We start from the raw sequence: 17,094 nt of genomic DNA on the forward strand, positions 1-17,094 counted from the left end.
ATTAGACAAATTAAAAATCATTAAGGCATCTAATTAAGACCAACAAAATCAATGAAGTTATTTGACGGGATCCCTCCAATTATGGAGGTTAGGCCCTCAAAAGCTTTTGTTTACAATTCATATACAATCAATAAAAGAGACAGGCTTCTCTTCCAAAGTCCACTGAATTTAGCTGCTATTGAGTTGTTTATATTTATATGCAGTGCAAGACCAGGTGGGTGTTCATCATCTGAATGACATAATTAATAATGGGTTTGCTTTAAACTTTAAAGTTAGCTAGGCCTAGGGAGGAGAGGAGGTTCAAAATATTAATATTTCTGGGGCATGGAAAATGTGTTACTTTATAACTGTCATTGCTATATGTATTCCCACAATGACAACGGTGAAAGTTCAGCTAACTTCAATTTTCAACATAAATAAATCAATCAATCAACAAACAAACCCCATGTATTAATTTTTTTTTTTTAAAGTAACTTATTAGCAGTGAATTAACACCCTCAATCATTGTTTTTTAAAAAATAAATTAGAAATTCATTAATAACAGAGATAAAATACAAGAATCTGACAATAAGAACACACCCTCAATCATTGTTGACATGCATAAAATATCAGTTTTATGATTGACCTAAACTTATCTTTACACTTCCTTGGTGCTTTGATTTGCCTTCTGGAACTTTACTTTCTGTTTTCCAGGGAAAAGGAAAGTAAGAAAAGTAAGATTAAATTCACATCTGCCATGACATGTGTCCAGGCTCATTATTGTAAGGCCAGTTTGATTAGGTAAAAGCTTTGCTGTGATGAGTTTAAGTGGAGAATGAAAGAGACCATCCCATATGCTGATTTTTGTCCTTACTTACTTAATAAAGCTCATTTTAGCTGGTCTCAGTTATAAGAATATATATATATCCTTCCACCTAGATGCAACTTGTGTGCGTCCAGAAGCGTCTAGATTTTTAAAACACTTGCATGAAACGGAAATAACACTATTTTGCTATTTTTGACTAATAATATTATGATATGCGTGATAACTTTTTTACATGACATATCGTTATTGACCGAAAATAGCAAAATAACGATATTCCAATTGCAACCAAGTTTTTCTCATAGATTAATTGGTTCAGGATTTAAACCAGACCAAACATACCCTAAATCAAGGACCTCGAAGTCGGATACAGGGATAAATACTCTTAATCAACTGATCTACGAACCCCTTGTAATACCAATAATTTGTTACAGATATTACACAACTATTAGTTACAACTCTGTATATATATATTACCTTATAGAAGGAAAAAAAAACATCAGATAACAATAATTATGATCCTATTGAGTAGAGTTGTAAGTTGTAAGCAACTATAATATTTTTCCCAAATTAGGCATTTAGCTAACTCTCCTCCTCGACAAGCATAAGCATAGCGTCTTAGCATATTACCATATTATGTACCTTGTCATAATGGCTGGCACCAATTTCTGGCATCCACTTGTTTTCAAAACAAACAACTTAACACTGGATTTCAAATTCAGGGGTATTTGTGGAATTTTGAAAAGACTATGAGGGTAAACTTGGACCATGAGAGAAAGGGGTGGAGAGGTGGTGGCAAAACTGGAAATTTGTGGACAAAGAGATTCCACACAATACAACACTTGGTTCAACCTTTTCAACCTTGGAAACCAGGTTGGCATTTTCCTGTTACCTTCTTCTCTCATTTCCTGTTATTTTTCTATGAGTTTTAAAATTAACTGAACGTGATTGAGATAAAAAATATGGTTTAAAATCATTTTAAAATATTGAAACTCGTGGGAAATTAAACAACGGTTTGCCTATTTAAACCCACCTCTGCTTCTCTCATTCCTCCTCCCACTCCTTCATTGTTCAACACCTTTAGCATTGCTTTCTCTCCCAGAGTTCTCTCCTTGCAAGAAAGAAACTCTCTTTCTTTCTTTCTTTCTTTCCTCCCTTCTGCTTCTCTCTCTTAGTCAGTCAATTTGGTTTTGGCATTTTATTCTGGTAAGTCAAATGTTAATCTTTTGATCCAATGGTATCTTCAAATGTTATTGCTTCTGGCTTTCTCTAGCATTTCCAATCTTTGTTATGAAGATTTGGGTTTTCATCAATCATCATCTTAATATCAGCAAAGTGGTTCATTTCATATGAATATATATCCACTTTGCACAAAAGTTTTGGTTCTGTGATGATCATATCAAATTGAGTACTTTGAGGCTCATCCAATGGACACAAATACTTTTGTTTCTTGATCCAAATTAAACATATGATTCTTTATAGTTCTACTTGGAAAGCTTTTCCAATGAGTTGTTCTTGTTCCCTAAAGTTAAGATACAGTGTGGAAACTGCTTCATATATCACATGAAACTTTGCTTAACTTAACTTTGATTGTAGCTTTATGCATTAATCTATGCATCATATGTGGACAGCTGATCTTATAAAGTAAATACACCTTTTACTAGGTTTATTATCTAAATTTAAAACCCCATAAAGCCATTGGTCCCCCTCTTCATCATTCAATTTATAGTAGGGTTTGTGGATTGTCCATTCAGAAAACTAAGAGCCTTATCCAACCAAGATTCTTGGTTTTGGCCTCAGATGGTTCCCCTTCTGAAGACCCTTTTCTTCTTTTGGTGGTAATCTGAGTCAATAGGGGCCACTATTTTTTATTATTATTTTATATCAGCCATGAAAAAGTTCAGTTTGAGAATCAAAATGAAATTTGATATAAGCTTGTGTGGGTTTAAGCTATCATGGAACTTAGTGTTCACTTCTTTTTGTCGTCTGCTGAAGGTTTCTTGATCGAAATGGAATTCGACGACCGATACAGGCCAGCTCAGAGAACCAAATACGATTGCCTTCTGTTTGGTAAGCCTTTTGCTTTTGGAAATTTTTGTGTCAATCTGAGTTGCCTTGTAAAGCAATCATCTTGACCACTTGTTTGAACTTTTGCAGATCTAGATGACACACTGTATCCCTACAGTACTGGGATTGCTACAGCATGCAGAAACAATATAGAAGGTAAATTTGTGTTCTTGTTAGGCCCTGAAATTCACATTTATTTTTCTCATTTTGCATTTATCATATCAGTAAATTTATATTTTTGGTGCCCTGTTTCTTTTCAGATTATATGGTTGAAAAGCTTGGCATTGAGAGGAGCATAATCCCTGAATTGGGTAACCTGCTGTACAAGAATTATGGAACTACAATGGCTGGTCTCAGGGTACTTTTTATATACTTCCCCATGTTTTTTGCATTTTTATTTACTGCTGAACTTCTTGTTGAATTATGTATAACTTTGGGGTTTCTCCTTTTCAGGCAATTGGCTATGACTTTGACTATGATGAATATCACAGGTACTGGGAAACACTTCGATCTCTTCATTCTTTTATATTTTGTTGTATTATTGGTCTTGAAGGATTATTAACGTCTTGCTTTCCTATGTAACAGTTTTGTCCATGGAAGATTACCTTATGAGAACATAAAACCCGACCCGGTTTTGAGGAACCTTCTGCTGAACCTGCCTTATCGGAAAATCGTAAGCATCTTGTTACCATATGAAAGCCTAGTAAAGGCCAAAGGTTATAAACTTTCTTCTTTGTGCTAACTCTTTTTGTTTATTTTTGTTTATGTGAAATAGATATTCACAAATGCGGACAAGGTCCATGCTGCTAAAGCACTGAGCAGGCTTGGATTGGAGGACTGTTTTGAAGGGATTATTTGCTTTGAGACCCTCAATCCTACTCACAAAAGCATTGTCTCTGATGATGAAGATGACATTGAGTTTGTGGGACCTGCAGCTGAAGTTCCTGCAACAACAACCAGCAGCTCTCAAATATTTGACATCATTGGCCATTTTGCTCAACAAAACCCCACTTCCAAATTACCCAAAACACCAATTGTGTGCAAACCATCAGAAGCCGCCATAGAACGGGCTCTCAAGATAGCCAACATTGATCCTCAGAGAACAGTAAGATAACAAACTCTCTCTAAGGTTTTGAAAATCTGCAGGGGTTTTAGATTTAGTTACTTAGTTTATTTTTGGCTCTGGCAGCTGTTCTTTGAAGATAGTGTCCGCAACATACAAGCTGGCAAAAGAGTGGGACTTCAAACTGTGCTGGTAAGATATTGGAAACTTTTTTATACCACAAATACTGGCCCTTATTCATTGCCAGCAAAGACCAACAGACAATCTAAATTACTAATAATGCCATTCATTTTGTCACTATTGAATATGTACAGATTGGGACATCCCAGAGAGTTAAAGGCGCAGATTATGCACTAGAAAGCATTCACAACCTCAGGGAAGCACTGCCAGAGCTTTGGGAGGTTGAAATGAAATCTGAAGTTCGTTACTCTGGGAAGGTTGCAGTGGAGACATCAGTCACAGCTTAGGTTTTGTGCCAGCAAGCACTAAGTTTGTATGAGGAAAGAAATCATGTTTGTGGGATCTTACAATCCCATTTTCCTCATCATTTAAAAAAAAAAAAAATATCCCATTTTCCTTGTCTCATTGTGATTCCCTCTTATTCATAATAAAATATATAATTTATGTTTTCACATTGTAAATCTGAACGAATATTCATGTAACAATCCTCCTAATTAATAAATTTAATAAAATAACATTAACTTATATCGCACTGTCATGATTAGAAACATTCAAATAACAATTGACATAATCAATCAATTTAATAACATAACATTAACGTATACCACACCATCGTGATTTTTCTAATCACGTACCTCTTACTCCTCTGCCTTTGTCAAGGGAGTCAGAATATGATTGCGATTGCAATTATTAATAGGGAGCTTCATGCTAATCACGCGAGATATATAATAATAATAATATTATTAAGGTGTGTGGTGTGTGTACGTAATTATGTCGACATTTGTAATGAAAGGGACATACTGGCTGGAACACATAAAATTAAGAATTCAAATGCGTAGCATGATTGATGCGCAAGAAACAGTGGGAAAATGATATGTCCAAGATCATAGGTGATTATAATATGCCCTTTACTGTTTTAGGCCTAGTGATATCATAGTCTAGAAGAGTCTCGAGACAGTAGCAGGACACTTGCTTTGGCATCATTGACTGCAAATCACATGAATCCCAATTAACCCAAGTAGGAAGAAAAGGCGATTGGCTGCCCTTTTGTCATGTATAGCTGTGAACAGTTTGAAAAAAGCATCCTTTTTTCATCAGCTAGCCTTGATTACTTGCTAGGTTGGAAAGCAACCCAGTTCTTGTATTTTTTTGTTTTTTTGGGAGAGAAATAAACAGATCCCTTCAGATCCAAGCATAACAGTGGCAATTAGATTGTGTGGCTATAATTTACTGCAGAAAATTAGATTGTGATAGTTAGAGCTGTGTGAAACACGAGCCATACAAACGGACAGAACTGTGACCTGTGGACATGGTTTTTTTTGGGAAAGTTTGTAACTTTCAAATTCTGCTAAGAAAGTAAATAAACCCCATTTGATCATTTGATAATTTTTCTCTAACATAAGTTAAAGGAAATTATGCGATATGGGTTATGGGCTATGGCCATACAGACAGAGCTATGAGCTGTGGACATGGTTGTTTTCGGTAAAGTTTGTAACTTTTATCTTCTGCTAAGAAAGTAAATAAAACCCATTTGATCATTTGATCATTATTTCTCTAAACACAACTTAAATTATGGATAATGGGCTATGGCCCTGTCATGACTCATATCCAGTGGCAAAGAGATAAGGCATTAGGTAGAACTGTAGAAGAGAAAACCAACCAACCAACTAAGTCGGTGCATTAACGGCCACCAGCGAAGAACGAAGCCTTCTCTCTCTGTCAGTCTCGCTGAGCTGGTTGCAAAATTGCAATTGTGACTGAGTGGGTGTATGGAAACTGGTCCGTAAAACTAAGTTTTGGTCTCATCAGAAATGGCAACGGTGGCAGTGGCACCACGTGTCCCCTTGGCGATCTCAAATAATAATTGTAGATTTAGCAACAGTCGCAGCGTCCGTCAATGTCATAAATGTAGTTGGGTGGCACATCCAGAAAGTTCGAGCCTTTCTTTTCATTATTCGACTTCATTTTCTGCTTCATCCTTGTTTGTCGAGAGAAGGGTGAGAAAGGGTTTTAGGAGTGTAGGAGTGGTCACAAAGGCGATGGCGGATTTGGGTCCAAGCACAGTCCTTGTCACTGGAGCTGGTGGTAGAACTGGTACTCCCTCTCTCTCTCCCTCCCTATTTTTTGTTAATTGTTGAAAGTAAGTTTTGTTGGGGGTTGGGTTCACTTGTTTATATGGATTTGGTCTGAATTTTGGATGGTTTATTGTTGGGCTCAGTGAGTCATAGACTCGATAAATTAGAAAGCTTTTTGGTAAAAAGCATTAGAAGATGTGTATTTAGTATTTAGGGTGTGAGATTTGTGGTGGGTCAATGAGAGTGGGCAGAAATGTAAGTGTAATAGATAATTGGGGGTGTTTGCGTGGAGAAGCATGTGTGATTGAATGGGGTGATGCCCGTGTGTTTTATTGTTGTGAATGTGTTTATTTTAAGTTGTTACTCAGCACAGCATCTATGGCGTTGACCAAAAAAAAAAAAACTCAGCATCTATAGTGATGAAAGTGTGTTTTGTGATTGTGGCTGCGTTTATTTTGAGTTGTTACTCAACATCTATGGCAATGAATGTCGGAGAGGACTTTTCATGCCCTTATGTTAAAGTAAGAGTTTGTAATTGAAATGCATTATTGGGGGATTCTTGGCAGGTAAAATAGTTTATCAGAAGTTAAAGGAGGCAGACCAGTATGTTGCTAGGGGTCTGGTTAGGACAGAAGAGAGCAAAGAGAGCATTGGTGGAGCAGATGATATTTTTACTGGAGATATAAGGGATGCCAACAGCATTCTACCTGCAATTCAAGGCATTGATGCTCTCGTTATCCTTACAAGTGCTGTGCCAAAGATGAAACCTGGATTTGATCCAACCAAAGGTGGGAGGCCTGAATTCTATTTTGAAGATGGGTCATATCCTGAACAGGTATGTGCCTTCATTTTTATGATTTTTAGAATCACAGTATTATGTGGTTGTAGAAAAATATTTATTTTTTTAGTTGTAGTTTTTCCTCCTTGTTTTAATATATGGTTTTCAATCTTAGGTTGATTGGATTGGACAGAAAAACCAAATAGATGCTGGTGAGAATTTTTATCCTTCTTTCCATTTATTCAAAACATGGTCTATTTGGCTTGTACTTTGTGAATTGTATGGTAAATCCCATTTTGATTTATATGATGAATGTTAACAGCTAAGGCTGCGGGAGTGAAGCAAATTGTGTTAGTTGGTTCTATGGGTGGAACAGATATTAATAATCCCCTCAATAGCTTGGGTAATGGGAATATATTGGTCAGTAATTCCTTTCTACATTTGAGTTACCTCCTTTTCAGCGTTCTGTTTGTAGAAATGGAATTTCACTTTGATTTATTCCTTCCTTCTTATAAGTTAATTATAAAAGTGATGTGCAATATGTTCGCTATACAGGTTTGGAAGAGGAAGGCTGAGCAGTATTTGGCTGACTCTGGTGTTCCATACACAATCATAAGGTTGGTCTACTTATATTCATACTTATTCAAGCAATATATTCGTAATTAATGGACTTTGTAACATCATTGGCTGGTTTCCTTACTACTGTTACAGAAAATTTGTAGTATTAATATGAACTTAAACCTCACAAATGAAAAATTAGGAAGCCTAAGTGTTGTTTATGCTACTTAGCATTGGGTTTTTATTCTTCAACAAAATGGCACTCTAACTTTTAAAAACCTACACAATCCTTTCTTTCTGTGACCCCTTATAGCTGCAGATGCTAAAACTTATAGAACTAGTTGTGTGGTATGTGCATCAGTCAAGTGTACAATAGAAATTCAAATCACTAAATTGTTGAAACTAGCAATGCTGGAAACTAGTCATCATACAACTGATACTTCTTGTTATTCTCTTTAACTATCCAATTAATCTAGACCACTATTAATGAATTAGGGCTGGAGGCCTGCAAGATAAAGAAGGCGGTATCCGTGAACTACTGATTGGAAAGGATGATGAGCTTCTGAAGACAGAAACAAGAACCATTGCCAGAGCTGATGTTGCAGAAGTCTGCATTCAGGTATTGTGTGTAGGGGCTGTGCAAATAAACAGTTTCCCAGTTTCATTTTTCTCTTCTTACCTCGAAGCTTGCATGGGTCTTCGGGTTGTGCAGTATCTGTTTTTTGGTCAATGGTGGTACATTCTACTAATTTCCTTGCTTTTTGTATGCCTCTTTAATTTGATCAGGCACTACAGTTTGAGGAGGCCAAGTTTAAAGCATTTGATTTGGCCTCAAAGCCCGAGGGAACTGGGACACCAACCAAGGATTTCAAGGCGCTATTTTCGCAGATCACTACTCGGTTCTGATTTTCTCAGATACCTTGTTGGTCTGGGAATAATATTATATCCTATCAAGTTTTATTTTAGAACATCTACTTTCAGTTTTGGATTGTAATGCCAAAGAGAAGATTTCCCTTTATGGGTGTATTTTTTTTCCTGGGAAAGAATGGCAGAAAATAAACTAGCATATTAAGATGTTTATCAGTGAAACAATGTTAAAGAGTATGCATCCCCTAGTTTTATATGGTCGTCTAGCATCTTATTTGGGTTGCCTGAGCTTGTCTAAGGCCACTTCCAGCAGCCCCCTAGGGCTCGGGCTGGGGGGAAGAGCCCAAAATCAAGTTCCAGCAACAGGCTGGCCTGGGCAATTCGTGGGGTCCACGAGCTTGGGCTGGCCCGAAGGCAAGGGGAGCCCGAGCGCGAGCCTGAAGGCGCAGTTGATGTCATTGCTGACGCCAGTGTGATGTCAGCAGGTGGGTTTGAAGCACGCGCCAACGTTAAAAAAAATTTGATGCGCGCGTCAGCTTTCCGCCAACCGCTCTATGCCACGTGGCGTGTTCTGGTCCTTCCGATTCGTTTTGTCATCCAATCCAATGGTCTGGAATTTTTCAAGGCAAAAAATTATGAAAAAAATTCGTAAAAATTTATTTTAAAAACCCCAAAAAATACTTGATTTTTTTTTCTATAAATACCAATCCCTACTCTTCACTTTTAACAACAAATCCTCATACATCTTTTCCTTCTCCAATTATTATTCACTTTCTACTCAATAATTTTTTCACTTTCTACTATAAATTTTTTTCACTTTCAAGTTTAATTTGTCTCTAGCATTATGGATTTTTCTCAAGAAACCGGAGGGGCATGGAGTATTATGGAAGATGTCTTGTTGTGTGAGTGTTGAGTCCAAATTAGTCATAATCCCATACTGGGTAATGAGATGAAATTTGAAACAAAAATTTATCTGAAATTTGAAACTGACAATCTTATCTAAAAATCTTATCAGAATATTTTATCACAAAATCTCATATGAAAATATTGTCCAAATTAATTGTTTAGGTAAACAAATTTGTGAAAAAAAACAAAAAATTGAATAGTACTTGCCTTTTGCCATGGCAACTGCTGGAAGTGCAACTTACTTTTTGCAAGGGCAGATACTATTCATGTGAATAGTATCAACCCTAGCCCCCCATTGCCATGGCAAGGGTTTGACTACTGGAAGTGCCCTAATAATAATTCAAATGCTCATTATCGTGAATGGAGTGTAACATCAAGTGGCGGTGTTATGGTCTCACCCGGAAATTACTCATAATCAACCAAACCAAGCACTGTTCTATCCACGGTGATTGTGAGACATTGATTTTCTATATGGGATAAAAATCAAGTGTGATGAAAACCCTGAAGTGCAGTTTTATTTTATGTATCTCTACTATTGTAAAGCGAGGCGAAAAGGCTTTATAAATAAACATTGGTCACAAATACCCCTGAAAGAAAAATAAAAAACAGCTGATAAAAAATTTATATTCAAAGAAAGGAAAAAAAAAAGTAGAGGATAAAACCCATTGTATTTTCCTTTATTATTGTTTCTTTTTTCTCTTTAGTTTTTCAGTAATGGATGGATTGGAAGTTTACTCTGCATCGGCTAGGCGGCGCCTAGGCACGCTAGGCGCTAGTAAATGGATAAATTGCTTTTTGGGGCAGTTATGTGGGCTCTGGGTCGATGCCTGACTTGAGCAGCTCTAATAAGTGGCGATGGTTCGGAAAATCGGCTTAGGCGCCGCCTAGGCGCTAGGCGCTAGTGATATGATAAAGTGGTGCAAAAAGGAAACGTGGTGCAAATAATAATTTAATAAACATGCAAAACGACGCCGTAGCCGGAACAAAAAGGGTGAGAAAATATCATAAGGCGCGCTCGAGTCGAAGCGCAGCTGAAGATGGCGGTTGTTGTTATGTTGGTTAACTACCATAAACCTCTGGCTATAACTGTCCAATCCCAATCGCAAAACCCTAGCTTCAATTCCCGCAAAATTAACCCCAATCAATCCCATGCCTGGAGGGCTCGCCGTCGCCCCATAATCAATGGACTGAATGGAGACACAGAATCCGACCCGAACAATCCACAAGGTTCTCTCTCTCTCTCTCTCTCTCTCTCTCTCTCTCTCAATTTCCGTACATACTGAAAATGCTCACCAAGCAGTTCGCTTGTAAGCAGATAAGGAAGTGGACAATTTGGGAGTTAAAGCTGCATTATGTGTGCTCAAATTCTACAAAAGTAAGCATCCTTTTTTTTTCTTCTTCTTTCTCTGGGAGTTGCTTTTAATTATTACTTATCGTTAATTTAAACGTGATTAAGAAAGTCATTGACTGTTAATTAGTAATAATAACGGTGGGTTATGACTAAATTAAGCAAATTTGTGAAAGTGCAGGGGAAATCTCACCTCTGTTGCTGAATAGTTGCCGGTATGTCCCAACCTGCAGTGAGTACTCAATGCAAGCTTACAAGAAATATGGATTTGCAAAAGGTTCTGTCTTGACAGCTTGGCGAATCTGTCGTTGTAATCCCCTTGGTAATTAAACACATTCTTAATTTTGCTGGGTTTTTTTTTTTTTTTTTTTCCTTTAAATTCTTTTGGGTTTTTAAATTTATGTGAATTGTTCGTTTCTCATTTTTAGGTGGCACTGGATATGATCCTCCTCAATGGTTCGACGAGACAAGTTTGCCTGAAGAAGAATAGATGAATTATGCCATATTCCCTGTATAAGATTAAAATCTTTGGTCGGTACATGAATGAATGCTCTTAACCGTTAAAAGCCTTATGAGACGTTGAGCCTACATTACATTATTTTATGGTCCTGCTGCCCCCACAACATGATTAAAGTCGTTAAGTACCTGTTTATCATCCATAAAATATGATTTGCTCCGACAATTTAGTACCAGGTTGAAGTATGTTTTAAATGGGCATAAATTAATAGATAGTGGGACTCATGTACTGGTCCTTCCAATCCAATGAAGAAGCAGTTTTGCATTTGATCCCAAAGACCTGTTTCTTTTGTGCTTTGTCTTGTATTGCCTTGCCTGGCGAATCAAATTCCATTTCTATGGTGGTAGTCAGACTCAGATACCAAATTCTATAAGCAGGCCAACTCCAGATGCCTCCGGCGGAGTATGACTTGAGCCAAAAAGAATATGGTATTTCAGAAAAGTTTAAATCTTTTAAGGAAGTGGGTAAGATTGTTTTTAAAAAGCCACTTAAGCTAAAAAAGAAGGGAAATCCCAATTACAACGAATAGTATAATTGTGTTAGAGAGAGAGAGAGAGAATTTCTTCCATAAAAACACAACTGGTATGAAACTGCACAGTTTTCTGTTCTGCTTCTTAAATTGAACAAAGATTGTGAACATGGTGACAAAGTTTTACCTTGCTGAAGGGAAGTGTTACAAAATTCTTCAAGACTTCAAGACTCTCTACAGGGGGACAAAGCACAACACCAATGACCATCTCTTATAATGCATGATCCATAATTAACCATCAACAGTGAAAGTCAGCTACCCTTTTTACCTGCCAGATTATCAACAAATGTGAGGAGGGCAATAACAAGAAGAGAGAGAGAGAGAGAGAGAGAGAGAGAGAGAGAATAAAAGATAACAAAAACTTAAATCAAGCAACACAATTACCTTGAATTGCTCCAGTATCTTTGTTGAATGCCGAAGGGCTAAGAAGCAGAATACAAGCACTAATAACTGTGCCTTTTGAAGTTTCTTAAGCAGGTTTCCAAGTAGAAAGGGCATAGACAGTTCGTCCCTTCCATCCCTGCAACAGCCAGCGGCTATCTTCATCAATGACAAAATCCTTGTGGTAACCAGATCTCACTTTCTCACCTGCCCTCTTCACAAGCCATCGGTCTAAAGGTAGTTGCACAAACCCAGCCCTCAAGTTACGGACTTGCCATTGTTTGTATGTTTCTGGCCTTTCCACCCGCTCCCATCCTTCACAAGCTATAACATTTAATGCCTCCCTGCCAAAGATTTCTGCCTCAATTAACATCCTCTCCCGGTCCTCACGGGGTACAACAGTTTCAAGCATATCAAACAGTGAAGAAAAATGAAACAATGCCTCCCGGAACCTGGTAACGAAGAAGGGGGCATTGAACGCCCCGTTAACAATTCCATGGATGAAAAGGTCTGGATTAATTCTCCTTATCAAATCAAGAACCCTGTTTCTTGGACTGTCCACAACCACACTTTCATCAAGCAAGTTCTTGCCCCGATATAAAAAGTTCACAACAAGAACCTCATCCCTGTCAATCTTGAGTTCCTCAAGTTTAATGGTATCCCAGTTCTTTGCAATTGCATTGTACTCAAATGGCACGTTGAACTTCTCAGCATAAGCTGCCAAACGACGTCCTGTTTCCTCAACTCGCTCAGCTGGCCGAAATCCTGGTTGGGGAAATTCGATTCCAGTAATCCGAAGCCTTGGAGGTCCACCATCCCTCCAGGAGATACGTTGAATAAGGGTGGGCCATTGGAAACCATAAAGGATACCGAAATCTATGACATGGACCCTTGTCGCATTTTGTGCTAGATTCATTATTGTCTTGTTTGAAACAAAATTAGATATCTTCTTAAATGGGGATGCAGCAAGTAATAGATGGTAAGCTTTCAAGACATCAGCAGCAGAGGTTCTTTTGCTAACAAGGGCTTTATAAATCTGGCTACCAGTACCAGCCAAGCGTGCCTCAAGGCCATCAGCAAGGCAATGAGCAAGTCTCTGAGTCCCATCTCCAAAAGGAGAAGAATGCTGTCTCACCTTCTTTAGCAGTTCATTTGCGCTCCTATGATCATCAGCTGCAACTGCTTGTGCACAACTGATTAGGAGGGTTCTCAAATCCACCACCTCCTTTTTACCAGTTTGTTTCTTACCACGACCTTTCCCTCCATTTGATCCTTTGGATTGCCCATTCTGTGGCACGCTTTTGCTCATTCCATTCTGCAAGGCCTCGCGAAGAGATTCCAAGCGCTCCAGACCCTCCCCTGTGCTACAAAGCAATACAGTATCAAACATCTCCGACCGCAGAGTAGATTCAGTAGAAACAGCTGCTTGCTTGCTACTCCTTGATTCCTCTACATCGTCATCCTCCCTATACAGATTCTTCCTTCCCCTTGATCCACAAGGAGAATATTCTCCTTCATCCTTTTTCTCCACCTTGACAACTTCACCATTGGTCCCGACCTTTGGCGCTTGAGCTGACAGCCCATTTGCCTCCAGGTTAACAACCAACTTAGTCTCACCAGGAAGAAATCTACTAGCCTCCTCAACCCCCTTCTTGAACTGCCAAACAGATTGGCTCTCGGTATTCAAATCTGGCATATGAAGACTACTAGGAGAGTCCACCTGCCCATTCAGGCTACTGACCCTAGTTGAAGAGCCATAAGGTGATTGAGAAATGCTATAAGCTGGAAGACCCTTTAACTGAGACAAATTTCCAACTGGACTTTGAATCAAGGTATTGTCGACGAAATAGCCACCACTGTTACAAGTACTCGTGATATAGTTGCTCCCAGTTCCAGAAAAACTATCCCCTGGGCTCTCACCATATTGAAAGGCATAATCCCGGTGTAGCTCTGGAGAAGGGGGATATTTCTTTCCAAGGACCTCATAGAATGACTTCTCAGCCGCTTGAAGTTCCAAAGACTCTTGAAGCATGCAAGTCTTGTCCTCCAAGTCTTCTTCCATAAGCATCTGGTTTATGTATTTCAAGACTACATCCGAAAAGTCACAATCTTCCTGAGAATCTTCCTCGGGGCTCACACTTGCGTTTGAAGATACATTATTCGGGGTAAGAACGGGTTGAGGGTAATTAAATTCCCTATAATTATTATCTAAGAAGGTATTACTATCGAATTGGGATCGGGCCACGATGTTCGGATGTGAAAGAATGGGTAAAACTCGGTTACCTAATTGGACTCCATTGAAAGAATCAGAGAAGGCCCTAAGACGACGATCCATTGTCATGAACTTTGTAATTACTCTACAGTCTCTATAGAAACCCAACTAGGAGAGAGAACCCAAATCCAAAAAAGCTGCAGAATTTCCTTCCAAATTAGTTTCCTTCTTCAACCTAAAAAACCATTAAAATACCAAAATGAAAATGGAAACCTCCACAAGTACATCTACAAACCTTCAAACTTCAAAAATTCACAAACTAAAGCATCTTAAACAACAAGAAACACCAAAATTTCACAGCATAATCAGAGAAAAATCATTTGAAACAGGTAGCTTTTCTCAATTATAAAAATATAATTAGTTAATTCAATATGAAGGTCAACTATGAACAGAAATAGAATGCTACAACAAACAAAACCTCTAATCTACTTGGGTTATGTCAAACCACAAAATATCAAAAGCTTACCTCTGAGTAGAGCTAAGCCTGAAGCTCACAGAGAGATTGCAGAAGAGAGAAGCAGAGCGAGCAGAGAGATGGAACACTCAGAGGAGAGCTCAGTTCTTTCAAGTTTTTAAGGTTGTCTTTTTGGGTTATTAGACGAACACCAGCCGTTGATTTCAAGTTTTCACCGGGTATGGCCTGTCCATATTATCAGACGAACCGGTTTCATCTTGTCTTCCCACCTGCACAATCCTTAGGTGTGGAGTTTTATCACAAAATGTCTTGAGTTCCAACACTCCCCCGCACGTGAGACCCTATTTTTATGGGTCACACGTGGAAATCCACATCGGTAACCACGTGGAGCCATGTAGGGACTCACCCATCGCGCGGGGCCAAACGGGGACCCGCTCATCACGTGGCAGTACGGGCCCGCAACCTGGCTTTGATACCATGTTAAATTTTCCAGGTCGACGGGCCGAAGGCTCACTCCAACAACACCGATATTGTCCCCACTTTACCACCTGCACAATCCTCATGTGTGGAATTTTATCACAAAAGGCATCGGTGTTAGTTAGAGCACCTCCACCCATGTAGGCTAAGGCAAGGCTAAGGCAAGGCAAGGGCTGCCACTATTCACATGAATAGTGCTAGCCTTGCCTTAGTTGGTTCCACCCTTGGAAGGCTAGGGCAAGGGCAAGAAAAAAAAAAGATTATGCAACAAAATATAAACAATTTAGAAAGTGAATAAAATTGTTATGTATTTATAGGGAAAATATCTATAATTTTTTTGTATTTAAAAAAAATTTTGAAATTTTTTTGGATTTTTTGGATTTTTTTTTACTCGCTGACGTAAGCGCCTTCGGGCTGCAGCCCAGGTAAGATCTGCCCGTGGGCTTGCCCAGTTCGATGGGACCCACCATTTGCCTGGGCCATTTTTCTTCCGCTGGAGCTGTCTTGGGCTGCCTTGGGGGGCCTTTTGCCCAGTCTTGGGTAAAGGCTGGAGGTGCTCTTAGAGAGGGGTATTTCTATTTACACTACTTTCTCTTTGGCTCTCTGGTCGATGTGGGACAACAATGAGTTCCAACAATAAGGATACACTTTAGGTGGAAGTGGGGAGCAAAAATAAACCCGCGTATCATGACCCTCTGGACGACCATGTCCATCAGAAAACGAAATGTTGTCCCACGTGGCTCATTTCCCTTTGCACTTTTGCAGAACAAGCCTAGTCACTTCACCCCACTTTCACTTTGTTGATATTTACAGACATGCGCATGTATTGTCAAGATGTTAGAACCTCATAATGAATGCAACGTTTCTATTTGAATGATCCAAATTTTTTGTTGTTTTATATAAGTGATACTGAAAAAGGGAAGTTCTAACAGAAAACCTCTTCCGACTCAAAAAAATAAAACAAAAAACCTCGGGGGTTTAGGTAGTTTTTTTTAATCATTTGAGCTATAAATTTTTTACAATGAAGCTGATGTAATCATGACACCACCCAAAACATAATTTTTCATTTAATCTTCCTATATGAGTTCCGAAAATGAGGATGAATCGTCTCTTATTTGAGTCATGCTATAAACAATCGCTTAAGAACAATTCCTCTTGTGTTATAGGAATGCAAAACGTTTATTTTGATTTGTGAGTTCATTTGCCAAATATGGAAATAAATCCCGCTCTCATCCTCGAGTCCGTTGTCAAATTTTGGAAAATGAGTTTACTAAAGGGCTCTAGATGTTAAGAGAAATATTTTCTAACTGACTTTTTTTTTTGTCAAGTCATAAAGGATTTATGTAGAAATAACTGTCACTGATAGTGATTTTCTTTTGGTAAAGATAGTGATTTAAAAACATTTAAAATGTTTGACATAATTATTCCAATATAAAAAAAGTTTGACAAGAATAGCAAGAGAAAGGAGTGTGACACATGAGCATGGTAATGGGGAGGCATATTTCTGGTAGCCACTAAAGCAAGGACGAAATTTCAATTCTTATTGAGAGGGACAGAAAGTGCTTTTGCTCATTAAAAAAAGTGCTTCCATCGTAGGTTGACTCCTTCAATTGGTTGCCATCCCATTTGCTATGTTGTGATTTGTGTGGCTTTGTGCTGTCTTTGATTTTTGTCATACCACTAACAACAATTAACAATTAACAATTAAATAGTAACCCAAGTTGAAGACTAATGTTCGATGGTCATTGGTCAAAAAACATAATTTTAGCCCTGTTTCTGCTATTCGATGAATTATTCATAAGTTGCAAGGACATAGGACTCAGTTTTTTAAGCAGAAAACGAGTCCTCACCACTGTGTT

General features: G+C 38.4%; 4 protein-coding genes across 4 annotated transcripts; 3 read left to right on the plus strand and 1 right to left on the minus strand.

The window, feature by feature from the left end:
- Nucleotides 1–1,846: 1,846 nt before the first annotated feature.
- LOC110766539 (Haloacid dehalogenase-like hydrolase (HAD) superfamily protein) lies at nucleotides 1,847–4,564 on the plus strand. The gene is made up of 9 exons (XM_021969875.2): nucleotides 1,847–2,008; nucleotides 2,798–2,872; nucleotides 2,960–3,025; nucleotides 3,130–3,227; nucleotides 3,323–3,360; nucleotides 3,455–3,542; nucleotides 3,645–3,974; nucleotides 4,059–4,124; nucleotides 4,247–4,564. The coding sequence occupies exons 2-9, from the start codon at nucleotides 2,812–2,814 to the stop codon at nucleotides 4,397–4,399; spliced, it is 900 nt and encodes a 299-aa protein (XP_021825567.1). The 5' UTR covers nucleotides 1,847–2,008; nucleotides 2,798–2,811; the 3' UTR covers nucleotides 4,400–4,564.
- A 1,098-nt stretch (nucleotides 4,565–5,662) lies between these two features.
- On the plus strand, nucleotides 5,663–8,627 carry LOC110766540 (NAD(P)-binding Rossmann-fold superfamily protein). The gene is made up of 7 exons (XM_021969877.2): nucleotides 5,663–6,206; nucleotides 6,754–7,022; nucleotides 7,141–7,177; nucleotides 7,288–7,385; nucleotides 7,521–7,582; nucleotides 8,019–8,142; nucleotides 8,310–8,627. The coding sequence occupies exons 1-7, from the start codon at nucleotides 5,924–5,926 to the stop codon at nucleotides 8,427–8,429; spliced, it is 993 nt and encodes a 330-aa protein (XP_021825569.1). The 5' UTR covers nucleotides 5,663–5,923; the 3' UTR covers nucleotides 8,430–8,627.
- A 1,649-nt stretch (nucleotides 8,628–10,276) lies between these two features.
- Nucleotides 10,277–11,216, plus strand: LOC110766497 (membrane protein insertion efficiency factor). The gene is made up of 4 exons (XM_021969840.2): nucleotides 10,277–10,523; nucleotides 10,612–10,671; nucleotides 10,826–10,966; nucleotides 11,073–11,216. Exons 1-4 carry the CDS (start codon nucleotides 10,334–10,336, stop codon nucleotides 11,132–11,134), a joined length of 453 nt encoding a protein of 150 aa, XP_021825532.1. The 5' UTR covers nucleotides 10,277–10,333; the 3' UTR covers nucleotides 11,135–11,216.
- Nucleotides 11,217–11,631: 415 nt separating this feature from the next.
- LOC110766496 (GRAS family transcription factor) lies at nucleotides 11,632–14,962 on the minus strand. The gene is made up of 3 exons (XM_088255274.1): nucleotides 14,810–14,962; nucleotides 12,075–14,518; nucleotides 11,632–11,958 (listed from the first exon to the last, which is right to left on the minus strand). Exon 2 carries the CDS (start codon nucleotides 14,410–14,412, stop codon nucleotides 12,160–12,162), a length of 2,253 nt encoding a protein of 750 aa, XP_088111400.1. The 5' UTR covers nucleotides 14,413–14,518; nucleotides 14,810–14,962; the 3' UTR covers nucleotides 11,632–11,958; nucleotides 12,075–12,159.
- Nucleotides 14,963–17,094: the final 2,132 nt, after the last annotated feature.

Source organism: Prunus avium, chromosome 6, assembly GCF_965620075.1.
Source record: "Prunus avium chromosome 6, drPruAviu1.hap1.1, whole genome shotgun sequence".
NCBI classification, from domain to species: domain Eukaryota; kingdom Viridiplantae; phylum Streptophyta; class Magnoliopsida; order Rosales; family Rosaceae; genus Prunus; species Prunus avium.